General features: G+C 46.1%; 1 protein-coding gene across 1 annotated transcript in view; it reads right to left on the bottom strand.

Moving 5' to 3' along the window:
• The window catches only part of LOC146203975 (neuropilin and tolloid-like protein 1), an 88,332-nt gene that overhangs the window by 34,320 nt on the left and 26,114 nt on the right, over nucleotides 1-27,898 (bottom strand). Inside the window, exons 3-6 of the mRNA XM_084603832.1 lie at nucleotides 12,634-12,657; nucleotides 4,700-4,836; nucleotides 2,696-2,936; nucleotides 300-425 (exon numbers count right to left, since the gene is read on the bottom strand). Of these exons, the coding sequence (XP_084459958.1) occupies nucleotides 300-425; nucleotides 2,696-2,936; nucleotides 4,700-4,836; nucleotides 12,634-12,657 (528 nt within the window). The remainder of the gene's footprint in view (nucleotides 1-299; nucleotides 426-2,695; nucleotides 2,937-4,699; nucleotides 4,837-12,633; nucleotides 12,658-27,898) is intronic.

The raw sequence follows: 27,898 nt of genomic DNA, 5'->3' as shown, positions 1-27,898 counted from the left end.
CATTACAGTTTTTATCCATACAAAAATAAAGAAAACATCGTAATTACAGCCCTAAAGTGATATATTCAGTTATAAATTATCGGGAAGTAATTAAGTGGCAGTAATTTCATTGCAGAAATTCAGTTGTTGTTATGTCTGGGTCAGTGGTCACACTATATCTGCATCGGAGCTAGCTGCTTCGGCGACTCGGCGCTTCCATGCGGGCTCTCGGGTCGGCGAAGCGCCTTATTCGTCTAGTATAGTTCGCGTAGTGAGTTAGGGGCGTCATGCAACACTGTTGCACATCATGTATAGCTCACCGACTTGGCAGATTGACGTCTCCTCGTCGTAGCGATACTTGCAGTTGAACTGTCCGTTACACTTGAGTTTCACGTCGATACACCAGCCGTCGTCACAGCTGAACTCTGTGTCCGGATCGCAGCTCTCTGCGCACAGCAAAAGAACACCGTTAGTGCAGGGTAGGTTACGCGCGGTACACTGCATTCAGTGAAACTGTAACAGCTGTTGAACAGGCGCGTCCAAAATATTGCGGGGTTGGCTTTGTGTGCGGGTGTTTAAAGCTATCGTCGCTTGCTGCGGCGTTTTGGTCATTCCACTTGAATATGCTTTGTGCCATGCGTGCATGGCCTCTGCTTTCACGTGCTGGAAGAGGGCGCAGCTTTGCCGCCGTCTACTTTAAAGAGAATGTGGGAGGTTAAATTGTGGTATAGAGCTCTGTGCGCATACCATTATGACTTCGGAAAGTTAGTTGTGCAGGCAAAATGTGATTACTACTACTACTACTACTACTACTACTACTACTACTACTACTACTGCTAATAATAATAATAATAATAATAATAATAATAATAATAATAATAATAATAATAATAATAATAATAATAATAATAATAATAATAATAATAATAATAATAATAATAATAATAATAATAACGAATACCCTGGTCACTGCAAAGTAGGGAGACATCCGTTTTGTGTTCCGGCTCACTCTTTAAAAAGATACTGTTCTGGTAGCGTTTCAATTGTGCATTGATGACAGTTTCTTTTATGATATTTCTTTTCTCATCGCTTCGTTCATAGCCGTGTTCAGCGACAGTGTATGATGTTCTTGTTCACGTGCCTTTGCCAAGGCTATAACACAGAATGCGACGTGCACAGGGGGACAGGACCAGTGGTCACTACCATCCGGTATAAAATGTAGATTGCCACACTGCAGCAGCATAGCCTCGGCAAGAGCCGACGGCCACCGCGTTCTGACGCCTTCACGTCGGAGGCAATGCTCGAAAGAACGACAGAGGTCAGTGATGTCGTTCCATTCGTTCGTATGCCTTAGTACTCTCGATCTTTTAGAGACCTGGTGGAACGTTTTGTTTCCTTCCGTGAAAATTAGTAGCATCCAACAGCAAACCAATGGAGCGTGTTCAAATCATTGGCCCGCTCCATAATGTAACTGGGCCAAAGAACCGCTACTTATGCCAAGAAAAACGTATCTCTATTATTATGGGACTCTAGGCTGCCATATTAAGCGATCTTGGGCCCGAATTTCACCGGAGTTTCCAGAAGCTCATTGGACCGATAAGAAACGCTTCCAATTTTCTTACCAGAATTGTTGTCCTACGTTTAGACCATCTATATTTACAATAAAATACAAAATTAAACCGTCTGTATTGATCTATAGCATAAGTGAAAGCAGAAGCTTGCGTTAAAAAAAAAAAATCCTAACGGGCGTTAATGAGAAAGCTTAGCGTGTGGTTGCACACTTGACACGAAACTTTCGGATACTAGTCTGCATGTATTTGATTGTGGAAAATGTTTATTAGTGCCGATACAAGAAAGGGAGCTTCACCTTCACCTGGCTTTGTTACGTTAGGCGGAAGATGCCGTACTGCTCTGCTGGGCTGTATATAGAAGGAAAAGTTGATCCAAATTCCAGGAAGAGAACAGCGAACGTTAGCACTGCTTGCATAGCCGGGTGCCATCGTCATGCAGGGTCGCGAGTGCGCAGGCGCCGATGCGTCCGCCGCCGCGGAGGGCTGCCTGCGTCTACCAATGGCTCGAGTGAGCGATTACCAGGCTCCGCGAGAGAAGCCAAGTTAGAAAATTACGTTCCGCTGACACGCTCTCGGCGGCCCCGACGGCGTGTCTGCGCTCGTTTGAGGCGTCCCAATTACGCCCACTACAGAGAATGCGGCCCTGGTTGATAAAAACGAGCGGCGCCGTAGGCAAATTTACAAGCCAGCGCGTTTAATAACGCGCGACAGCACAACCAGGCGCCCGCGCGCGGTGCGAATTAAATAAGGCGCAGAAACAACCGCCCTCCCCGGCGGCGAGGGAAAACCGAAACCCGGTAGAGCAAGCAAGAATCCCCAGACCGTCGAGCGATGCTCCAGAGTAGCTGGCCATTTAATGGCCGGGCCTCGTCGTGGTGGGCCGCCAAAATGCCTTTTTCTTTCGCTTGTTTGCCGGCGCACGCGCGCGCTTCTGCGTCGGTTCAATTTATTCGCGAGCGCTGCCAGGGCCGGGAATGACCGCAGCGAACGTTGCAGCCGGCCTTGGGCTTCTCCTCGCCCTGTTGCCGGCGGCATGCAAATGAAAGGAACTTTTGCCTCATCGGGAGCAGCGTTGTTTATGTGTGCAACGTGTTCACCTAATGGTGCGCTCCGTCACGTCGGCTGGCACAGATATGCACCCTCACCTCCGGAGGAGATCTCTCTGAAGGCAGTGAAGAGGATGGAGAAGTTCCCGCCCTTGAGGGCGCCGTGCTCGGCGTAGTAGCGAACCTTGACGTGGTTGGACTTGGACTGGGTGGGCTCCGCCATTGTGCCACAGAAGTGGCTCAGTGACTCGTGTTGAGGTTCCTCCGCGAGGATGTCCACGAAATTGGAGCGGCAATTGTTTGGGTCCGCTAGCTTGTACTCGAGGAATGTCAGGTACATCTGCGCCGGAGAAAGACTCGCACCTGTCACTCCACCAGCACCTCAGTCCCGTTACCAGAAAAGCTGGTGGCATTGTTAGTTCGCGCTCGCAAGATAGTCATAAAGACCTCGGCGATGACAAGAAAACTATAGGTGACATTATCGAGCGGCCATATGACGCACCCATCCAGACGCAGATAAGATGTTGGAAAGATAACTGACCAGTCTTCGGCAAGAGTTTGACCAGCTTGATTGGTGTGGAAAAAGGGATTTGTTTTTCGCAATTAGATTATATGTGGTTCTGCTTATCTGTGGCAGATGGCAGAACCCTATCCAGCGTAATACCCTTAGAGCGACAGCTGCAGAAGCCAGCTCCCTGGGTTTTGTGTCATCAGCGCCGTTGCAGTAGTCGGAAAAACCAGATATAGGTAACCACGTGAAGGTGGAGGAGTAGTGGTATCCTGGAATAAAATTCGAATAGTGGCATTGTTTAGCGGTGTGTTTTTTACCCACTCTGGACATGCTTTTTAAAAGACTATATACATCTGAGTTTTGAGTTCGTGTTTAATCATTTGTAATGATGCCTATGACATTATTGTACACAGATCACCACGTCACATTCGCCTACGACTGCTAAATAATTTATAATCGAATTTCTTTTCTCACCTATTTCGGTTTCAACAGCCGAGCGATGGCTGTGACGTCACAGTCAAGCCTAGGTCACGCGAGAGATGTAAATACAGCGATATAATCATTTCTGTTTCATTTGAATTCACTAAAATGATAAAGCCAGCCTGCCTCAAGGACAGGAATCACTGCAAGTGAAGAATGAGCGATTATATCGCTGTTTTTTCATGCCTCGCATCAAGACATGATGGTGACGTCACAGCCAGGATCTCAGCTGTCGAAACTGAAACTGGTGAGAAAAGAAAATTCAATTATAAATCCTTTAGCAGTCGCAGGCGAAAACTGCGTGCGGATCTATATACAGGAATGACTTACGCATCGTTAACAAGAAGAAAAATGCCACCAAAATTTGGTGTCTATAGTCCTTAGTGTGCCGAGTCGTTACGCAGACAAAATATTTCGCTTTGCGCAATTTTTTTTACTCTACTGTCCATTTTGCTTATTTTTTATGCTTCGTTAGATTTATCTCGCTGTCTTTGAATTTCATCGTCCTTTCTTGGTTTCAATCGCATGTAATCGACAGTCATCAATAGGAATAATTTCAAGCTTTTAACAAGGTTGTGATGTAAGTAAGCGCAATATGACAGGAAGAGTGTACAGAGGGGATTGCAGATGCCATTTATCTATTTACTCTTGTTGCGCGAAATGTTAAAATCCGTAGAAGATTGAGAGCGGAAAACGGCTTTGAGGTGGCGCACTGAGGACTGTCAATGCATGTATGCAGAAATGCTGGGGCGCTCCTTGTCTTTTGTAATGTACCACGGACAAGCAAACTGAAACGGACAACGAGGTCGACCTGGGGCACGAAGTGGGCACGTATGTGACTAGGAGATGTGCGGTGCTCCACTTAAACCAGCATATAAAAACAACTTTTTTTTTTTAGTTCAGCGATGATCATACTAGCGATGATTCCAACGTCTCGGCTCCTCAAACCCATAGTAAACTATGCGTGGGCGTTCGCACCTAACACGTCGAAAGGTGAAGCTTTTTGCATAGTGTTTACTTTTTTTCTCAAACACTACTCTGTGAGCTCGTCGACATGGGCATGCAACGCATTGGATAATGGAAATTGCAACATAACACAGGTAGGCGCGCACCTTCCAGGATGGCTTCACCCGAATGCTCCAGGTGCACTCCAGGGGGAGCTTGTTTTGGCGGGAGTGTTCCAGCTGGGATGGCTTGATGTCTTCCGAGCCGATTTTGCCGTGGCTGCCTTCGACGTGGAACAGGCACTCTGAATAGACAGACGCACGGAGGTTAGGCATACGCCAGTCACGTACTTCGCGCATTAAATGCGCTGTCTCATTGCTTTTGAAATATATGATTTTAATTTGGAGGGCTGGGAAAGGCGATAGTGTTCAAGGGCAAGGGTATTTTCAGTCAACAATGCTTTGGAAGAATCCTTTTGAGTAGCACTTCGCAAACAAGACTTTGATTGACATCGATAATGTTTGATTAGATTGTCTTTGTTCGGGCTGCATTTTGCTTTTATTTACGTTATCTGTACGACTGCACATTGTGAGGCTGGCTAAACGGAAGGGGTCAGACGCGTAGAAGAGTTTGTGCGTACTCGTCCTGCTCCGTTCCCTTAGGTTCAGCTGTAGGCCAGCTTTTTGGGACATCTTTTAATTACGAGGCAACTATGGGTCATTTTAAGGCACTCGTGTGCAAAGTCTGATGAGAATGGTCTGAGCTTCCGATGCATGGCGAAAATTTGATTTTAAAGTTATTCATGCACTCTCACCAAGTTGCTAAATATATTCTAGAAAACCAATGGGCTGAGTTAAAAAAAAATAATTGTTAAGCGGCAGCTGTGAATTTTTTTTAAGACACTTTTATGAACGTTGACAGACATGGCCTAATATTCCAATGCGGAGCAAAATTTTGCTTCTGAAGTCTCTCCTGCGCTACAAGTAATTAAGGCTGTCATAGAGAGTCTAGTGGAGAGCGTTTTTGAAAATAATAGCAAAACCTATTACAAGCCTGCTGAGGGACGATGTGCGGATATACTGATTGTTGTGGTGCAGTTTTTCAATATGTGAAAAATTGCGTTTAAAACTCTTTCCCCAAACTTATACAATATTTCTTGATCTGCCTCTACGAGGCCGTATTCTGTTCAGTTGCCCTAACTACCAAGGGAGGGCGCCTGCATCGCAGCAACACTAAAGCAATACCAGAGTCGCAGGCGTCTTGATCGTTGTGGGCGCTGTGGGAACAGGTCTCCTTCGGACTCATCGGCTTCATTATTCCGAATCAAGGTTGCCAGGTTTCATGACTTCTAAAAATATTAGCTACTTTAGAGCCTCTGAAAGCCAGAATTGCTACCTTCTTCGCTAACATTTCGTATACTGCCGGGCGGCAAGTGCCAGCCAAACAGTCCAGTTGCGCGGGGATCATGACTAAAATTTTCGTAAAACATTTCCAGGCTGCGTAGTTTATTCTTTCACCGTTCTGTGCAGCATTGAAACTCTTAAAAATCAAAAGGCTTCGAAAACTGACGGCGAAGCCTCTCCTTACCCACAGAAATCAAGGGCTTCAGAGGAAGCATAAGTGTTTCAGAACATGGTTCAAAAGCAAACCCTGTAGCCTGCTTTTTATCAAGGCTGCATTCTCTATGCCTTACACACTTACGAACTGCACTGTGTAGAGATATTGTCTCGTTTATTAAGGACCGAGGCTTGAGCGAAATGCTCTGTATGTTTTCTGCATGCGTACCTGACTTGCTGCAAAATACACACGGCCCATTCAAAACAAACACAACAGGCGCTGTTGCATGTCTCGAAGGGCACTGATTTGTTTTATTCATGGCGATTGCTCGTTGCCAGTTCTCCTCTCCATTCATGCTTGATAACAACCACTCACTTCTAGTCCTACCAGCATCGTGCTGCGGCGCCAAGGGAATGGAGGCTCCCGGAAAACAAACGAGGGAGCGGAAGGAATTTCCCAGCTGCGTAGGGTGCCGAATCGCTGGCCGCGGTCAGAGCCAGGGGGCAGTCACGTAATGTTCTCCACGCACGCCCTCTACGCACACGGCGGCGCCCGTATAGAGCCTCTTGATGCGCGGGCACCTGCGGCCGCTATGGCCTTAGACGCGGAACTTAGCGGCACGCATTTGCCATCCATATACGCCAGGAGCGCCCCAGGGACGCATAAACAACGCGGCCGCAACCAAACAGGCCGACTATAAAGACTCATCTCAATCTGAGGGGGCGCTGCCTCTGTGCGGCACTGTATGCGCTGGGATCGATTGATTATACCCGCCGCCGCCGCAGTTGCTTTTGCTGGTGTTACTCGAGCTCCGTGGCATGCGCGTGCCTCCACTGAGCGCATCATACTCGGGGCTGCTGTCGGCGCGAGAGCAAACACGCCCAGACCACCTGGGGTTCCGGCGGCGCGCGCTCGAATCCGATTGACGAGGTCAACCGAGCCGCTCTCGGGGCCCATTAATAATGGCCAATTTTCGCCGAGCTACCACCGCCGCCCGGGCCTGCCGATGATGCAAATAATGGCTCAACTGAACTTTGTTTCTTTTACTCTTTTCGACGCCAATAGCGCTTCTCTTCCCGGCGCGTGGTCTTTCTTCTACCACAGCCGCCGCCGCGTCGTTTGGCCCGGGACGAAAGGCCGCGGGGTCTGCGGCCGGCAGGGGCGTTTCGCTTTCGCGCTTGCATACTGAAGCGCGGTGGAGGCGCGAAGCACTCGGCACAGAATGCAGCGGGCTCAGCGTTTCATTCCTGAGTTTCAAGGATTGCCCACTTAGGAGGTCTGTTTTTGTTTTGACGGGAGCGGTTCAGAATCACGTAGAAATCTCACGTGCGCGAACGTGTACAAAACAAAAGCTCCCCCTTCAGTTTGGTATGCATCGTGCATATTGTGCGTTACAAGGATCGATGATTCAATTCTATCCTTCGTGGCACAAATGAAGGATGTAAAAAGAAAAAAAAAAGTGCGAATGGATATAGTGTTCGGGCATCACCACTGATTTCGCGTGGAATTTTTTTTTTTTTGCACGGGACTCTGTTCAGAGCCGCTGTCCGCGGTAAGCACTGGCACGTAACCTGCTAAAATACGTAACCTTTGCGTTGCGTATTCCTTTCATCACCCAGGAACGTTGTTTCCAGTCCTTCACTACATCTCACTGGCAGCTCTATCAGAGACAGACAGCTCGTCTTTAGACGCTCCGTATGTCCGCTTACTGAGAAGCCCAACAGCTGCCTATGTAAACGCAAGCTACTCTCATTCGATTATTTGCAGCCGTGGGGCTACAGTAATCTGCAATCGTCATTATCTGTATATATCCATTGATTCCCGTCCGTTTTCTTTTCAGTTATTGCATAACTGTGCATTTCACTGACGACGTTGAGAACAGTGACTATAGGCTTTATTTCTGGCATAGGATGTTTTTCAAAACACCTATAGCACGTTTCTAGGCAGCATAATAAATTAATGAGACTTTGAACAGAAAAGCCATTTGTATTTTTCGTTTAGAATAACGGGCAGTGTACGCACAAAATGGATTATTAATGGCAGTTGGTGTTAGCATGGCCTATTTGTGGGTACAATTAAGCCAAACTCATGCATGCAGAGCGTAGTTTTTGGTAAAAATACTTGATTCAATCTTCCAAATCACAAAGGCCCCACCTTTAAATGGCTTCGTAGCATGTTTTCAACGGCCAGCGTCATGCTAAGAGGGTGGACGGGCTGAGAAAGCACGCACTTTTTTTTTTTTTTAATCAGCTGACGGGTCCGAAGGAGTGGAAGAAAAACTATTTCACCACTGTTTACACTTGTTTCGATTGTTGCAGAACTCATCGAGAGCTGAGCTTAGCCAGCTGGCCAATCACCAGTCAATCTTAATATAACTGAGCAGCGTCAGCTGGTTGCCTAGCTACGGTCCCTGACTAAAACTGATTTACTGAAACCAAAAAAGGGATTTTACGCGTTATGTTTTAATAACGCCATATCATGGGTAAGCATTGCCTAGGGGAGCTGTGTGATGCGACCCACCGGCTTCAAAAACTTCATTTGTTCCAAAACCATGTTCTAACTTCACGGGTCGGCTTTAGTAACACACTCGTTTTCAACCCAGAATCAACTAAAAGGCCCCAGGCGGTACACGTGCTTTCTGGGAATGAAAAGAGGCGGTGGGGGCCTCTAAATCTGCGTGAAATTCGGATCGACATCCACTGCCTTCAAGAGCAACGCGCCGGACAACCAACCGTCTCTTTCAATTCCAAGCCTACATTTTTCTCTTTCGATTATAAGTGGCTTGATATTTATTAACCGTTGTAGTTGTACCTGTTGTGTACCCCTCTCCTAGCCTCCTTGAAGTGATGCTCGTCCGGAGAACCGTGCATTCGCCGCTTTCCTTTTCCACTAAGAGTGAGAGGGTGTGGCTTGAGAACGACACGTTCGGTTGATTTCATTGATATTGATACATCCTGTTTTTAATTGCCTATTTTCTTGTTTTTTTTTTTAATTTTGTTATTACTTTTCATTACTTTTCGGCTCACTAGCCCTCGAGGGAGAAAATTTTCTCAGTACGGCCTGCACAGCAATATTAGTTTGAGATCCCTGGTCTGCAGCGTTCCCTCGTGTTAAGCGTACGCAGTGCAGGGCATTGTTTATAGATCCTTGAAAAGGATCTATAAACGTTGGTGCAGGGGACGAGTAGTGTTGCGGCACCATCCCGTGCTACGTAGGCAAAATTGGCACGAGATGAAGCGAGTGTGGGTGCTTAAGTGTTTTAGAAGCAGCTCTCACTCTCAATGCGATTAGCAGCATCAGCCTCCGCCGAAATGACGATGACGGATGCTTCTTTATGAACAGACACATTTCCCCGCCCTAACATTCACTAATTGCTCAGTTGTCTCAATCTATAAAAATCAAAGTGTAAAGAGGGAACGGATGATGTACCCCATGTTTACGTGACGTGGCTTACCATACATATGAAGTAAGCCAAGAGCTGTTGCATTTTAGGAAGCATGGGCTTCTTTTTATTTGTGGCACTGATGAGTGGGAAATTATAATATAATTAACCTTTTTTTTCCTACAAGGTAATTTAATACAAAGTAGAAAAATATACAACCGCATGCCGCCTATAAGTTCCGAATCCACGGCCTCCGCATTTGACGTACGGTGCTCTTCCAACTCAAAGATGAGGCGGTGGCTGCCCAATTGTCTATTTCAAGGTGTATCTGTGAGGCGTGCACCCTAACCTTGAAAGTGTTCGCCACGGCTACTCCCAACCGTAGCGTTGGACGTGGGCCGTCCTGTCGTATACCGCGAGTGCCACGAAGAACGTGATTGAACGGTGCGGGAGACAGCTATGTGCGACGGTAAGTCTGCAAGGTTTGGCTACACTGGCTTGGCGAACGTGGATCACTATCTATATATTTATTTTCATTAAGCGAAAAAAAAAAGGAAAAAATGAACAGAATGGTAAAGACCCACTGAAAAGGCAACACGCCTCTCTCAGCGTCATTAAAAAAAAAAAAAAAGAAAAAAATTGACAGAAGTGTACAGTCGAGCTGACGACAGCTGAGATGCATGCATACATAAAAACAACGATTATCAATGTACAGGGTCTTGAATATTCGGGGGCTGGGATTTAAAAAATTCCTATGCAAAATCTACTGCCCCATTCGAGCTGAAATAACGTTCACAAAGTAGCAAAATATCGTCTACGTTATCTGATAAGTGATTCAACATCGGTACTTGCCTAGATTTTCTGAAATCGAGAAAAAACTGCTCTCGGCGGCGTGCACAATTTTCGCAGAAGAGAGTCGAAAAGCTATTTTGACATGATGCGTCATCTGTCGGGCAGCGAGGCAAGCGCGCCAACGGCCGGGATGGAGCTTGTCTCACTGATCGACAGATGACGTATCATGTCAAAATAGCTTTTCGACTCTCTTCTGCGAAAATTGTGCACGCCGCCGACAGCAGTTTTTTCTCGATTTCGGAAGATCTAGGCAAGTACCAATGTTGAATCACTTATCAGATAACGTAGACGATATTTTGCTACTTTGTGAACGTTATTTCAGCTCGAATGGTGTAGTAGATTTTGCATAGGAATGTTTCAAATCCCAGCCCCCAAATATTCAAAACCCTGTATAACAATATTCATTACACAGGATTGAAATGGACGCAGAAACTAATACTTAACAAAAATTGTGGGAGAAACATATGGAAGAGAAACAGATAAAAATTTCTCACTCGTGCAAGGTTGAAGTGAATAAAGAAGATACACCAAGAAAATAACCGTCATCTCATAAAATAGGCTCCTACTTCCTGAAGAAGATATTTTCGAGGAAGATTTTTGTTGCCGTTCAGTTGTTACAACACACCTAGCAGTCGCATACACCGTCTTGTAGGTTTTACCTTATATTGCTCATTATGACGCATCCTATATACCTTCACATTAGTTTACATACCTGCCAAATCATGCAAGAAATTAGTTTTATTTCTTAGTCCCTATTCGAACGGTTTGCGCAGTCGGTATATTCTTACCTTATTTTGGGATCGTATTTAGTGAACAACTGATGTGAGTGAGCTGCGTACATTTTCCGTTCGCGAAACCTTTTCAGGACCCCAACCATTATGACTCATCAATCCTTGCGGCTTCGTGGTACACTAAATACATTTCGTGTTTTAAACAGAAGACAACATCGGATAGTGGAAGAAAACGTATGTATATTGACGGTGTATACGAGCAGACTACCGCAAATATTTGTTACTGTAATGATACAGGAGTGCGCCCGGACAGAAGCAAACACCCGTATGTGCGTGCAAAGAGGCGAGCTGAGTGAGCACTTTTTTTAGCTCCAACTGTCATGGGCGACTGCTTGCGCATTTTTATCGCTGCTAAACATTTTCATGGGCGCGGCGCCCAATTTTCCTCCACTTAGGCATTCTAAAGCCATGAAACGGATCACCATTTCCCTCCAGGAGCGCACAGAAAATTGAAAATTGATCATGAAGAAAGGAAAGGCTCAGCAGCTGTCTCATGTCTCGGTGGACACCTGAACCGCCGCGCCGTGAGAGAAGGGAGGGAGGTAGGAGTGAAAGGAGAGTAAGAAAGAGGTGGGGGGGGGGGGGGGGGGCGTAGGGGAAGGCTCCGTAATAATTTAGGCCGTCTTATTGCTGGAACACGGGCTAATGAGGTTACTCATACTTCCGCAGCGAAAAAAAAAAAAAAAACAGGAAAAAGCGACCAGGAAATGGCAAAGGTACCCATGGTGACCAATCACGTTGTGTTTGGCGATCTGGACAAGTGTGCCCTCGCGCCATAAAACCAGTTACTGTCGTCACCCTCATTTTCATTGACAAAGGCTCCTGGTAGTGCTTGTCTCCTTGGTCTCATCATCTTTGGGAGCTGTCGATAGTATGAAGCACTAGACTGAATTTCTGTCAAAACTGCTTTCAGATATCATTATGACGAAGAAGCACGTACCGTCTTTGCCAAAAGTAACCAGGTTGCAGGATCTGCTTCTGAGCCATGTGGTAGCAGATTCATACAACTTCTGATGCTCTAAATCTGTAGAATGTAAAGGTGAGCACTAGTCCTCACTTAGCTAGTTGTTTGGTTTGGTTTGGTTTGTGGGGTTTAACGTACCAAAGCAACTCAGGCTATGAGAGACGCCGTAGTGGAGGACTCCGGAAATTTCGACCACCTGGGGTTCTTTAACGTGCACTGACATCGCACAGCACACGGGCGCCTTGCTTTTCGCCTCCATCGAAAAGCTGCCGCCGAGGCCGGGATTCGATCCCGCGTCCTTGGGAACAGTTAAGGTGGGAATCCTTATTGGCTTTATAATACAAGTGAGAAGGAAAACATGCTGCCTGGTCAGTTTTGGCAAAGACGGTACATGCAGTTACAATTCAGGCTGTTCAAGAGCATCGACACTGGGCGCTCTTAACGTAGAAAGAAAAAAAAAAAATCATAAGTGCGTAAGTGACGACGTGCGTATGGTACGTTCAAGGATCTGTACTGAGTACATTAACATAAAGACGAAAGAGAGACATTTCTTACCTTCAGGAGGTGGCTCATGGGTCTCTGAAAAAAATAACAGACAAGGCATTGGTTAGAGGACGGACGCTATAAGCAGTACATATTCTCTCCAGATATATATGTAATTCAGCGCGTAGCACATTAATACTGGACTTCACATTCCCACATCACGGGCAGTCAGCCGCGTTAAGGGCATCCTGGGCACTATCTTCTAGCCCGCGTGCAATCGACACAAATGAAGCATTTCACCCTTGCGAAGCCTTCTTGAATGTAGAAAAAGACCTTACTAGCACTTAGGCCCTCTATACGAGAGCGCGCAAGGTATAAACAAGACTCCCCGAAGAAAATTAGAGAAAAAAATCGCGCCGAATGATAGCACTCATCTCATCACCATAGATTTTCAAGATTCACGCTTTCCTTAGCCGTCCATCGCCTCACCATTTTTTCTTTTCAGTCACTGCCAGCTCCTTCTTTACATTTCGACAATCCACATAAAGTTAAATGCATTGGTGTCATTCATCTACATTTCAGAAGTCATTCATACCACGCGGTATCATAGAGTGGAACAACTTGCCAGCAGCCATTGATCTGAATGCAACGAAATTTCATGATCTAATGCGGGGTGACCCTGTAGCATTTAAATACTTTTACTTATTTGTTCCTTGTAATTACACGATTAATTTTCTTTGCGCTTGTAAACTCAGTCCTTCACATTCTTGGTTTATTTTTATGCTTTTTATTTTTTCCGCCTGGCATTTGTACTTTAATGTTCTGGCTCGTATGCTTGCGTAATTAAAGTGTCAGGCGTTTAAATTAAACTACTATGTTATAGCTAGCCAGTTGGTTGTTTCTTTTTTTTTTTTTTTGTTCTTGGCGTATCTTGTATTCACTGTACGCTCATGCGCGTGTACACGAACAGCTTGTCTACATGAGTTTAACTGCTTAAATGCTTGTGACTCCAAACGTATTGTGCCGAACAAAGAGGTTGGAAAGATAGCCGAGTCGTATGTGCCTGATGATACTCTGAGAGAGGATAAATATGCCTGAGCACGTTGAAGTCCTTGGTCGCAAATTGAAACACTTGCGTGCGGCCGCAGCGGGGTTGCAATAAGCGGTTCGTGTGTAACGAATGACTCAATAGATCGACCGCTGAAAGGCGGTCTTCAATGATTTGCACCGCACGCCATCATTTCAAGTTTTTTTTTTTTTTTTTTTTTCTGTCAGGTGCCAAAGTTCCCGTAGAACTTCAGCTTATTTAAAAAGGGAGCTATGCCCCTTAGCGCAATCGCCGCACATTTCAGGAATGAGCGACCGAAGCGAATGTAGTGTGTGAGTCTTCGTCTGCGCCGAGGTACACATTGTTCCGCCGTGGAACTTCAGGACGGGTAGTCTCACTTCTGATACTTTTTTCTCCGCCGGTTCTTCATCTAGTGACTGGCTCTTTGTAAGTATTCTTCCTAACGTTCTCACATGCTGGCAAAAAGCTCTGCTGTTCACTACACGGCTTTGTCTGACTTTGCCTCAAAGTAGCTTTGCTCAACCTTTTTTTTAAGGCTTCCTCCAACATTTAACGTGTCATGACCAGTCCGGCCATTTGACTAGGTAGCATTTCTCAAAACAAAAAAGAAAAGAAAGACAAACAGACAAACAGAAAGCGAGGCTAAGTAAGCACGGATAGGCCTCCAAATGCGAAAGGTGACCTCTATTTTCCAGATGTTAATCGGCATAACCAGATCGCACCTATACAGCTAAGAATGGTGATTAAAGGGAATTCCTAGATTTTCACAATAACCTCAACCTTACTCAGGCTAAACCGGAATCTACCCACGAAACACAATAATGCGCAATCAATTTAGACCTCTTAATATGGCATCGTCCATTTAGCGTTCAACCTATTAAATGGTCGCTTGAAATCGACAGCGAATTATACGATAAAGCAATTCGTCTTTATGAGATTACGCAGGCACGTTCCCACGGCTTGGTTAAAGTGAGGCTTTATATGTGGGGTGGTAGCCAATGATATATCAAGTAGTCTACTCTATCCCCCTTCAAGCCGGAACTTAAGTATCCTCCATAACTTTTTTTCTTCAAGCCTTTGTATCAAGTTTTTATTCCCAATAATTTAAGAAAATTACTTATTTTTAACTATGAACTAGAAAGTCTAATAAATAAGTTCATTCTTCAATCCAGGTTTCGTTATGATCCACAGAAGACTTGGCTTGCTAAACACTTCAGCGTTTGGAGAACCAAAATAAGCGTCTCTACCTCAACCAAGTTTCGTGGGAAGTGTAGCGCTTTGGCAAATACCTCAAGGCTAAAAAAAAAGAAATTGTCTCGTCGTTTTTTTTTTTTTTTTTTTTTTTTTTGCGACCCAGAGGGGGTACCTCAATTCCAATCTGGTGGCACTACATAGAACTACTCCCGAGGTCAGCCTGTGTAGAATTGCACTCACTTTAAAACTTCCAGATAAACTCGAGTTTGTTCGCCGATGGGAATAACTTCATGTGAGTCACGAAGTCTCTGTTCTGGGGAGTGTAGAGAAATAAACGAATAATAACGAAGTACAAGTGCTGTCTAGCGTTTTGAATACGACCGACGTAAGGTGGAGCGGTCGACGCGCGCTTTTGAAAGTATTTAAAATCGATCACATCGGCGATAAACAATTTCGCTCAGCGGGTTCATAGAAATGGGGGACGGGGGAAAGGTGCTTAAAACCGGCAATCGAGGTCCCCTGATTGCTAATTTATCATGTTGCTTGACACAAAACAAGCCAGAAAAGTTTGGCAGTCAGTAAAACGGCATCCTTTCGCGTTTTTTCAAGCTCAAAAAATTTTGTTAACCATGTGCCACATTCAGTAAGCACAGATTTCTGGTCGTATGTATGGAATGAAAAGCGAGATAAATTAGGTGTTCATCGCCCCCAGTTTGTTCGTGTTCAGCAGATAGAATGCGCGCAGTCAATTCAAGGCGGCTATAATACGCGTTTTTTGTTCGCTTCTATTCGATTGATGCCATCCGACAATTTGTGAGACTGATCCCAGTAATCGCGATGGACTGGGTAGGCGAAGTGAGAAAATTCACAGACGTTCAGTGCGATTCATGCTACATGATTAGGCTATCTCCTATGTAACGAAATGACAGACATATCAACGCCCTTGTCTTGATCATTTGCTATGCGGCGATTTTTTTTTTTTTTTTTTTTTTTTAGGGGACTTTGACGTATGGGATGCTCCGCAGCCGTCGACGTTTCTTTCAGGTGATGGTTTTGCGCTCAGTTCGAGTTCCTCGTGACCTTATAACCAGAGGAATGGGTACTCCCGCGCCACCTCTGAGAGGCGAGGCTTCAGGCGAGTTGGGTTAGTGACCCGTATGTTCGCGATTTCCACGTCATCAGCAGCTCCTTCCAACCGACCATGCCAGCTGGTTTCGTGACGTCACATGTCCCGCCGGCCAATTACACGTTTTGCGACTTTGAGCGATGGTGCACCATTGCACCTCCGACCTGTATATAAGTGCCCGGCCATGTCACCTATCAACTAGCATCTCTCAGAGGCACGTTGGTGACTTTTGGAGACTGCGAAGCTTCAAATGGTCTACGCCGACAACGCTTTTCAACGTGGAGGTACTAATGCGATCGGGTTAAAATAATCAAAATGATATAGAATTTAGAATGATATCATTAGCAAATCTACACTTACACGAATAAGAAATGGCATGTCGCCACGTACAGCTAGAAGCAATACGAAAGGGAACATGGGAGCGCGTGGCCTCCACGCTTTCAAATGCTCTGTCATCGACAGGTGATAAGAATCAGTGGTAAATGCACATCCAAAGTAAGCTTGGTCGGCTGCTCTTCCCGAGCATGCACTTGCATGGTGCTACCCATTCTCGTCTTGTATTGGTGGCAGCGCTTTGCAAAGCGCTAAGACCACGCGCTCCCGTGTTCCTTTTCATATTTATTCTAGCTGTATGCATGCCATGAAGACTGCGGTTACACAGAAACTTTCGAGAGTGCTGAATGGTTTAAATTCGACGTATTGGCGGCTTTGAATAAAGTTGAAAGTTAGCGATTTTACCTGTGTACTCTTCTCGTCTGTGTCAGCTTCTGCCACGCCAATGTTTGCAAAGTTTGCCTCGACAACTTGCCCCAAAGCTTGCGTTTCTCTCGAAGATTTTGCTCATCGCATACATCTTACCATTGTTCACTTGGCTGCACGCCCTACTCTGACCTTCTATATCACACAATTTACCGCAGTTGCCATTCCTTTGATGTTTCCCGGCCACATTACTTGCTTTTTAATGCGTGAGCGTGACCTTGTTGGAACTAATTGGTATATCGAAAAAAGAATGGTACCATCAGATAGAGTGTCAAGGAAAGGTGTGCAAGTGACAAAATGGTTGATGTGGATTAATTAGGCAAGTAATTACAACCAATTAAGTGTAATTTGGAGCCAAGATGGCCGCCAGCCAACTTCCGGTTTCGGTTCTTAGCTTCCGGTCACGTGTCTCAGTGAACATGAAGTGTCACACGGTACATCGCGTGCCCCTTGTCGAACACAACCAGCGTTCCGTTGAACACGTTAAAGTTCACTGGCGTTCTATAATCGGTTTACAGGAAAGGCGCAGTATCTGTCTGTCATTCGTGGAATCGCGCCGACACATCTAGCGGAAACACAGCAGCGCGCAGGCTTACGCATTTCTCCAGTGCGGATTCTGCAGTGATCTCGGAAAAGTTTGACTCGCTTAAGCAGAAAGGAAAGGCCCACACAACGATACCTCAGCCATCAAGTACGCATTCAACTTCGCCGAAAATCTCACTATACTCAGGTTTCTTTGTGTTAAAATTTGCTCGCGATATCTTTGCCAGGCCTTATCTAATACCCTTCGTGGAGTCTATAAGGTAATAAAACCAATGGAGTTATGCTGGGGAAATGGTGAATAATATTGTTCATATCTTATGGAGTTTTACAACTTCCATATTGACGGTGAGCATGTGTCAGTCATATCCTGCATTTTCTTTTTCACGCCTGCTGATATTTTTTCGAACTCCGCCTAGCGCCTCGTTTAGATGCGACCAGTTAGGCTTGCAAAGCACGGGCATAGGACGGTACTGATGAAGGTGCCTTTCTCGGCTGATGCAATTAGGAATCATTAATCTGTTCACTGTGCACCAAAAACGGAATTAATGATGACGGCAATTATAGCTTTTTTAGTTCCGCTTATACGCTTTAGTGTATACTGCAACTCTGCTAAGACGACAATGACAAGCCGAGCCTTGGAATTTTTGCTTTAACCTTCCAACTGCAAATAAATAAATGCATGTGCACGACTGTCGGGAGATTATTGTCTATTGAACTACCCACCCTTGCTTTCACCTCTTCAAATGGCACATTCTGCGCTTGACTAACCTGACAAACAAGCAGCTGCAAAGCAGACATGAACTGCACTCTAGTGGTGTTATTTGGAGTTCTCGGTTTTTATTTTCTGAAAATTAGGCTGGGGGGGGGGGGGGGGGGGGGGGGACTTTTTTCGGTGTTTATTTGCAAACACAACTTCCGTTTTTTTTTTTTTCGGTCAATATTATTGTCTGCTGAAGGAATATCGTTTCTTTTTTTCGGTGAGATAAAGACATCAGTGTACAGTTAAAACTGACGTAGTGTACAATTTGGCTTTTTTTTTCTTGCATGTTGTTTTATGCACTTTTATTTAGTGTAGAGTTGGTCATATATACAGCTAAAAACCTGGAAGAAAATGCTATTGACATGATGAAAATTAACGTTAAGACAAAACACATATGTAAAAGACAATTTCACACGTTTAACAAAGGAGTAACTGAAATATTATTTATTACGATCAAATTTTTGCATAAAGCAAATTAGTTAAAAAAGAAACGCGTTTCTCTCGGCTTGTGTCTCAGAAGTGTCACGCGGCAAGAAACAGGCGGGCTTTGGTTTCCGCGATTTTCTGGATACCCTTGCGCTGCAAATTCTCTGGTCTGTTCTTCGCCGCTTGAAGTGCCTGCCTTGCCGCAGGCGCCCCTTCTAAAACGCTTGACATGTCTATGAGTGTCGAGAGGCTCGGCTGCCATTCTTTCCCCATTCGCGAGACCATGAACAATGCCTCAAAGCCCTCAACCACTGTACTTAAACCAACGATCCCAGTGTCTCACATAATGCCTCTGGATTGAACACTGTTGTAATTTTCTCCCGTCATCGAGAGTTCGCGTTGCACATGAAAAGGTACTGACCTTTTTCGGTTTAAACCGAAGCTTTTAAAATGTTTTCGACGTACCTTATCGACTACAACCCCTAGTTATAACCCTGTGCCGCACAGTCGTCGCCTCATTCTGGTCGTCTCATAAAACCGTGCGCGCGCATTATACTCTCATGCCAGAGCCTCGCTATCAGGCGCCTTCGTCCCACCGCTCGCGCGGCCTTTGCAACAGCGAGCTGTCCTTCCCAGGACGGCATTCTGCCGGACGCCTGCCGCTGCGCCACGACCGTTCTTTCGCTGTCGGCGTCACCAGAAGTCTCTTTTCCGGACCTGTCCATCAACTGTCTTGATGTAGTTCGGAGCGGCGCCCCTGCGGACTTTCGATACCGAAATTAGACGGACTTTCGTGATACCACACGATATGCTACGCCTGCCGTTACGGCGAAAGCTGAAGCGTACATTTTCTCACTGAGTTCATAACGTGGTGCACGGTCTCGAAAGCAGCGACGGAACCGGTAATAAATCGGCGGTGAGGGACGCGGCGAGTGGCCGCGCGGTCCATTCATCATGCACGGAGAGGGAGCCGTCGGCGTTCCTCGCACATCCAATATATGCGGCTCTGACGAGCGACCCTCGGCTCGAAGGCGGCGTGCCGCGAACAATGCCAACCGGACAAGGCGGCGTTCACGTCGATTGACGCCGCATCGATTTCCGTGTAAGATGATCGTTCTTATTAACTCAGCGGCCGTCAGACACACTCACGAAATGAAAGACGCCCCTAAGGCGCTCGTTGCCAGTCTGTGCCTTCGGCATGGGGCCGCGAGAAAGCAGCGCTGACCGATAGTGTCAGTGAGCTTTTCTGGCAACACACCTAGGACCGTACATTTTGCTTCCTCAACTTTTCATTAGGGGAGAGAAATAAATGAAACTTCGGCAGTGTCTTGAAAAATAGGTTCTACCATCGAATGCATTGTATTCTGTAAATATATAGACACAAGATGTCGTTATTACACCCTAGCTTTGACGTAGTACACGCATTACCGCCCGTATGCAGTGTACCATCATACCAAGACGCACCCAAGTGTCGGGGCGCACGTGCGAAGGCCTTGTAGCTTGCGCTCCCCTATGATGCGGCTCACATGTAACTGTGGTGTACGGCCTTCTTCGGTGTATCTCACGGCACGAGTATGCTACACGAAACCATCATAAAACAGCAACTTTTGTCGAATTCCCTCGCGTAATCGTTGCTAGTTGGTTAGCACATAACATTGGGGGAGCATGTCTGACACTATGCGAAAATGGCGCCAGCAGTAAACGTCAGATATGATGGCACAAGACACACACGTTGACACACAAGTAAGCGCGCCTACGTCGTATGCTTCTTGTCTTCTCTCTCCGACGTCTACACTTGGCGCTTTTTTCCCCAAAACGCTGAGAATTGGTAGCGTATTTCTACTTAGGTTGGTTTGATTTGGTCGAGTAAGCGCTTTACTAAATTTGCATTTGCGTAGTGCCATTGAAATCAGGCTCGAGGTTGCTCTACGCCACGAAACCTGATGTACAGTCTTTGTCAAAAGTGTAGAGCCCAGGCGGTCTGTTTCTGAGCCGTTTAGTGGCGCTGCTTCAGCATTGGTGGAGGTCCTTCACGTTGGGGAGTGTAGGAAAAAAAAAATATTCTTACCATCTAGAGATTCGGAAACACTGGTAATGCAATACAAGCCGCACAAAATGATCCAGAAGAAGACCCCCTGGACCCTACATAAGGCTGTACATAAGGTGTACGTTTTAAAAATTTGTGTAGTGAATGTAAGGGCACGGCTACAGGACGTCCGCGGTCTCATTTCTTGTTTTCGTTTTTGGTTAAACCAGTTGCGTATTGGGTTCTTGATGCTCTTGAGACATAATCGATCCGGCGCTTGTACAAACAAAAATATAATACTTGGATGGGCCGACGACTGTCGATGCAACTAAAGCACGCACACAATTTTTTTTTTTTTTTTTTTCAGTGCGAGGCTTAAGCTTACATAGTGTCGTTACTCGCCATCTCGTAAAGTAGGCCCGTTACTGAACGTCCAGATTATCCACGGTCAGTTATAGAAGTTAGGACACGTGAAAAACATTTCTGAGCAAACAAAAATTACATAAAAAGCCCAATGACACTGCTATGGCACACAGCAGTGCTGGCACTCATGCCAGGGTACGAGGCACAGCGCTCAGCTCCACATACTTGTCTATTCGCCATCTGATGGTGGTCGAGCAGGAAGAAGAGGTGGTCGAAGGGAGGAAAGGATAGTTAGGAGGTGCATGTATGCGGATGTCGTTTTGTCCACGCGTGGGTCGGGAACAGGTGCACAGGTATAGGGACAGATTTTGCTAAGCGGCGACATGAGTCCATTCCCGCCGGGTGAATTAGGCGCATGAAAATGCCTCCTCTCTGGATTGCTGCAAGCCGGTTCCGCTGCCGCTTCCACCATGCTAACCAAAGATGCACGCAGTAGTCCAGACAGTATTATAGCGAAACCTATCATTCGTTTCACACGTTGTTTGCAACACTAAGAAATGTATCGCGGTCCCGCAAACAGCTTGTCAAACGGAGTATAGCGAGCCCTTATCTGAAAGGTTCTGCTGTGCATTACGCGGTAACTGCTGTCCCTCCGCGTGTGCAGCACACCTCCGCTGTGCTAAAGCTGTATAATTAATCGACCTCGCGTTTCACATTCTCCGTAGTTAGATTGCATAATCAGGCATACAAAGAGACTCGAAGAAATACTCAGGTGCCCCGCAGTGGGGGTTTCCAGGAAGCGCTGAATGCTGGCCGCTCTGATATGCCGAGACGATACTATAGCTACGTAAGTACGTCGGTAACAGTTCATAGAGTTTACGTGCACACTTCTCACGTGAAGCAGTAGCCGCATGAACTGGGGTTCATTTGCGCCTCCAACCGCGTTGCAAGCTACACAGATCGTGTTAAGGAGACACGAAGAAAAGCTTAAGTTTCTATTTTCTGATCGTCAACTCTTTCCATTTTTGGTGGCACCAAGTGACGGGTTATTGTGTGTTTTCATGCCGTTTAAAGCCAGCCTAGTACTGTCGAAAGAACAGTTGCTCCCGAAGTTGAGCACTCCGCTTCCTCGCGGTATCGTTGATTTTGTAAAAAAAGGCTGCTCAAAACGGGGCCTGTCGACCAAATTTGATGCTGAGCGCATTCTTTTTTCTTTTTGCAACAAAATCAAGCTTAATTTATGCCACAAGGAGGTACCTCGAGAAGGAAAAAAAAACAAAAACAAAACAAGACTGACACAAACTGCTACAAGTTGTACGGACGAAGAAGCAGCGCATAACGAGCTTCAGTCTAACAAAAGACAACTAGCGGTGGACGGAATTGAAGCTAATATGGAGCAACGGTGTGCCAAAATTAATGCTTACGATTAGGCTTTCTCATTAGTACGTCTGAGTAGCAGAGTAATTGATAATGTTGGGCTATCCTAGCGTCCGTTGCACCCCTCGGACTCCTGTTCACCTATTCTGATCTCTTTTTACTATCAGTGTTACCAGCTCGGGCGAACGAAGTTCAATGAATCAGTTTCCCCAAGTAGTCACGTGATCTACGAGTGGGGAGTGAGCTCGTCGCACCCCTCAAATCTCTTCTGAATTTTTATCCTACTTCGAAGCGCTTTCACTCCTTTCAAGCACTCGATCCTTTCACCTTGCGTCCTTATGCGCTTGCGCCAGCCCCCTCTTCCTCCTACATTTCCTCCTCCTTCTCTTACAAGTTGTTCCCGGTGCGCTCCGAGAATGTTATTTCGTCTGTTTTAAGCACTTTTTCTACTTCGGAGTGTTTTTGCTCGCTCGCTCTCTTTTTGTATTTCCTTATCATCCGCTCTAACAGGTAATACGGACAACAAAGCCATGAAAGCTGCGAAAAAAAAACAACTAATGTTTTGCTTCATATAAGCTGAGGTTATATCGCACTGTTTTGCATAAACTGCGGACTTAACTGTGCTCATTTATATATATATATATATATATATATATATATATATATATATATATATATATATATATATATATATATATATATATATATATATATATATATATATATATATATATATATATATATATATATATATATATATATATAATATGCGGATGGTTTTGGGAACTTATTTATGCTGGGAAAACCCATGTTTTTTGGCTAGTTGTACGATGCAAACGATAATGAATACACAAGTTTAAAAGCGGGACAATAAAAGCGAAGAGGACTACTTTTTTTACCCAGTGTTCACAAGCGCTATGCACAGTTCTTATACTATGTATAGTTCTATGACCGCAGAAGTAGGCTTTCTGGCTTCGCTTACTAAAATGTATTAGTATACTTGCGTTAGCAACACCCAACGTCGAAAACAAGTAATCTGAGGTTTTGGCACGCACTCAGGACAATACGGGTTTTCAGCGCGCATGTGCGCCAATCCCGTATTGTCATGTCAGCGTGTGGCGCATGCAGAGTACTACACCTAGGTAATTTTCAGGTCGTATCTGCCCACATAGTAAAAACTATCGGTGTTTTCTTCACTGTAAATGTGTCGTGGGATGCCCAATTTGAGTATGTTCAAGAATAACTATCGAAAAGTAGGCAAGAATTCTTGCCAAATTTCGATCGCTTATTCCGGCTCCCATAAAACGTCCGGTTTATATCGCCCTTTTTCTCTGCCATATTAATTGCCGGCCGCTTTCGAGTATGGGTAATTCTAACAGGAAAACGCGAGCAAGGTGTAAACCCAAACCAAACTCATAAACAAAAGTGGCGCTCCTTACTATTCCTTATTTTTACCTAAAGAGACAGCTGGCGGCGCATTACTTCAGCCATTGTATAGACGCCCAACGTACCATGGGACGCACCGCAACCTGGTGAGAGACATTCAGACTTCGTAGGACATATAGAATGACATTACTGAGATGCCCCATTCCGAAAACGCCGTTCTTTAGCATATGCACAGTGTTTCAGCGAAGCGTGGATCCTCTGTGGAGGACCTGTACTGGACATTTTGTCGCGAAAGCAACATTACGCCAAATTTCAGTTCGTCGCGTATGCCGGGGCCGCGGCCACGAATGACCTTGAACAGCAGCGAAGAAGACGAAGACGACGACTGCGACGATGACGAAGAAGAAGAAAAAGAAGAAAAAGAAAAAGAGAAAGAAGAAAAAGGAAAAGAAGAAAAAGGAAAAGAAAAGAGAAAGGGAAAAGGAAAAATGAAAAAGGGAAAAGAAGAAGAAGAAGAAGAAAAACACTCGGTCATCCTTTCAAATCACATTCGGTTTAGCAGCGTGGAACCGTTCTCATTTTTTTTCTTTTGGCTAAGAGAAAAGTGAATGGTAAGCGCAAGTCCACCACGCGGACCACGGTCTAAAAACAAAGCGTTTTCTTTCTCTCCCGGTCGATTTCTGAATTGCTATTGGGATGTTTCACTTCAGTGTTGGTCATAAAAGGTTGCATGCGTCCGCGGTTATCGTGATCATTGAGAGTGCATGAAGAAAATATATATTAGACGCGTAAGGTCATTAGACAAGCGATAGTTCGTGTTGCCCGCCGAGTTGGCCCCCGAAAGAATTGGTTTCGGCCGTGTGCTATACTTGGCCAATAGGAGAGAAAGCATTCTCTCATTTTGGGCAAATTTTTCACTTGCGCGCTTTATTGCTCGTTTGTGGCGGTTTACAGCCAGCACATTGAATATAAGGGCATTTTTGATTGTAAATCAACGTTTATTTTTGCAATATTGTTTTGGCCAAATGTTGTGGATCTGTGTTGTGTGTGTTGGCAGACCGCCATCTTTTCAAGCTATGGCAGAAGCGCAGCCGCCTTGTGAGGCGATGGAAAAGACAGCGTCTAAATAGACTTCTCCGTCTGCGAATCGCGCAGCTCACGGAGGAAGTCGAGACATACGCCACCAACCTAGCACAACAAAATTGGCAACAGTTTTGCGAGTCATTGAGAGGAACGCTGGGAACGTCCCGTACTTGGACAATCCTGCGGAACCTCATTGACCGCTCTAAATCAAAATCCGCATCTACACGGACCCTGAAGCGTATTGCTCACCTTTTTCCAGGGGACGACACCCCGCTGCTTCAGGCTCTTAAGGACAAATACATCGGCACCAGCCCAGCTCCACCTTGCTCTTTTACCTACCAGGGCGAGGAAAATCCGGCGCTCGATGCTCCCATTTCTGAAGCCAGTATGCTGCAGTTCGATCATGCACCCGCAACACGGCGGCGGGAACTGACAAGATCAGCAACGCCATGATCCGCAACTTCAGCAAGGCACAAATCAGCGACCTCACCAAGTATCTGAACGACTCGCTGTGGGAGAAGAATGAAATTCCCTCTGAGTGGAAGCGCTCGGAGATAATCGTAATTCCGAAACCGGGCAAGAAGCCGGCGGTCGAAGCGCTACGACCCATATCACTCACCTCGTGCCTGGGCAAGCTCTACGAGCGAGTCATCCAGACGCGACTTCAACACTACATAGAAGATAACGGCCTCTTCCATCCCTCCATGATCGGCTTCAGATCGGGCTTGTCCACTCAAGACGCTTTTCTTCTCCTCAAGGAGGAGGTACTTTCTAACATTCCGAGAGGAGGCGAGCACCTCATTATGGCGCTAGATCTAAAAGGCGCGTTTGATAACGTGTCTCACGAGGCAATCCTCTCCGAGCTCAATAACCTAAACTGCGGCGAACGCACCTTCCGATACGTCAAGAAGTTTTTGTCCAACCGAGCGGCAACGATAGGAATGGGTGACATGAGATCGGATCTTCAAGACATGCCAAACAAGGGTACGCCACAGAGATCGGTCATCTCCCCGCTCCTCTGCAACATCGCCATGATTAGAATCGCAAGGGCTCTGCAACAGGTTCCGAACATTGGATACACCCTGTGTGCTGATGACATTACGATCTGGACAACCACCGGCTCTCTAGGTCAGAAAGAAGAAACACTTCAAGCAGCCGCAACCTGCGTGGAAACAGAGGCCTTTCGATGCGGGCTCCAATGCTCCCCAGATAAATCTGAAGTCATCCGCATACGTGAGTACCACTACACATCACCAGGCAATCTTTGCATCCTCCTGCATGGGGTCCCAATCCGGGAAGTGCCACTCATACGAATCCTGGGTCTCTGGCTCCAAAGCGATAGAAAAGTAGACCACGTGCTCCACCTCCTCAAGAATACAACACAGCAGATCTCTAAAATGATCCGCCGGGTGGCCAGAAACAGAAAAGGCATGCGGGAAGAAGACACGATCCGTCTGGTGCAGGCGCTGGTCATCAGTCGCCTCTCCTATGGACTACCTTACCTCACCCTGCTCCGAAGAGATCTCAACAAAGTAAACGCAATGATACGTGCAGCTTACAGCTAGTAACGCGTTAGGCCTCCCACCATACAACTCCAACGTCAAATTGGAAGCTCTTGGACTGCACAACACATTTGAAGAAATTCAAGAGGCTGTCCTCCTGTCCCAAAGGGAACGCCTTCTGTCAACTGAGACAGGCCGGCTCATTCTCGAGCGCGTTGGCTATCCTTCGGACGTACAAGCTATACAGTCAACGACTAACATTCCTGTTCCGTACCGGGCAAGAGTATACGTGGCCCCGCTCCCAAAGAACATGTCTCCAGTCCACAACGAAGGCAGAAGACACGCCCGATTAAGCGTGCAGTGGAACGCAGTCCGAGAACTGTCTACTTGGATGCCGCTCTATACGAGCATACATCGAAAGCTGCAGCATCCGTGGTGGTGGGCTTTTCGTACACAGAAGTCTCCAGCATGTCCATCCCGCACTGTACTATCACAGAAGCGGAAGTGGTGGCGATCGGGCTGGCCATTACCTACGGAGACGCGACCAATCGAGAGCTTCACGTAATCACCGACTCACAAACGGCGTGTCGGCTCTTTCTTGCAGGCAGAATACCTACAAAATTAGCTCGCTTCACAACTAACCCATTGGCTACAAACTCACTGCTCAAACATAAGATCACTTGGGTTCCGGGGCACTCTGGATTGGAAGGTAATGAGGTCGCGGATAGGCTAGCTCGAGGTCACACAAACCGAGCGGCCACCAATCCCGATCTCACAACCAGCATTCCTGTCCCAGCGACTTACGGCGCGCGACTTAAGTACCTACGAGAACAACGTAAGATTTATCCCCCTCCACACAAGGGACTAAATGCACAAGAAACGCGGGAATGGAGACAGCTCCAAACCAACACTTACCCCAACCTACATCAATACAACATAATGTTCCCAGAACACTACACAGACATATGCCCTTGGTGCAACGACCAGCCCACCGCCTACCACGTCACATGGGGGTGCACAGGCCCCAAACCTCCACACATAAATATGCACCATTCGGAGGCGCAGTGGGAGGCTACTCTGCTATGTTATGATCTAGAGACCCAGCGTAGGCTGGTAACTCAGGCAAGAGCGGCAGCCCAGGCCACTGGGGTTTTGAAATGAAGACTCCACTCACTGCCCCCCCCCCCCTTTTCTTTTCTTTTTGAAATAAAGTTTTTTCTCTCTCTCTCTCGGTAGCTCTCCGACCGATTATGCTTAGTGCGCCTATGGTGGATGAAGCAAGCTATAAGAAGTTCCATGGAAACTATCCATAGACGGTAGCACCAACTTTACCTCTTGCACTGAGCAAGAAACTGGGGTTTGGACAGTGTGATATATTTGGTCAATATGAGCGGCGGTCATCGCTAATTTTATCAGATTTTGCGCAGAACAGGGGTGTGAGCTGGGAGAGCTATCGTAGAAGTACATCTAAGCAAAGTTACAGAAATACTTTTCTCCTTCCACAGGGAGTGGAGGCGGCCAGCAGTTAAAAATTAACGACCTTTTTAAGGAAGAGTGGGGCAAAGTATGTCACGTCAATACGAAGACAACTTATTTATAAAACGCCCCGATAAATGCGTGTTTTGAAGACAGACATACTATCGAAAGGCTCCTTTTCCGTTAGGTATTTATCCAAATCTTGCAAGCATAGCCTATATACTGACATGCTGCGGCATGCGCTGTA

The sequence above is a fragment of the Amblyomma maculatum genome, chromosome 1 (genome assembly GCF_055883805.1).
Source record: "Amblyomma maculatum isolate TAMU_Amacu chromosome 1, ASM5588380v1, whole genome shotgun sequence".
In the NCBI taxonomy this organism is placed as follows: domain Eukaryota; kingdom Metazoa; phylum Arthropoda; class Arachnida; order Ixodida; family Ixodidae; genus Amblyomma; species Amblyomma maculatum.
This window is presented reverse-complemented; position numbering and strand designations above follow the sequence as displayed.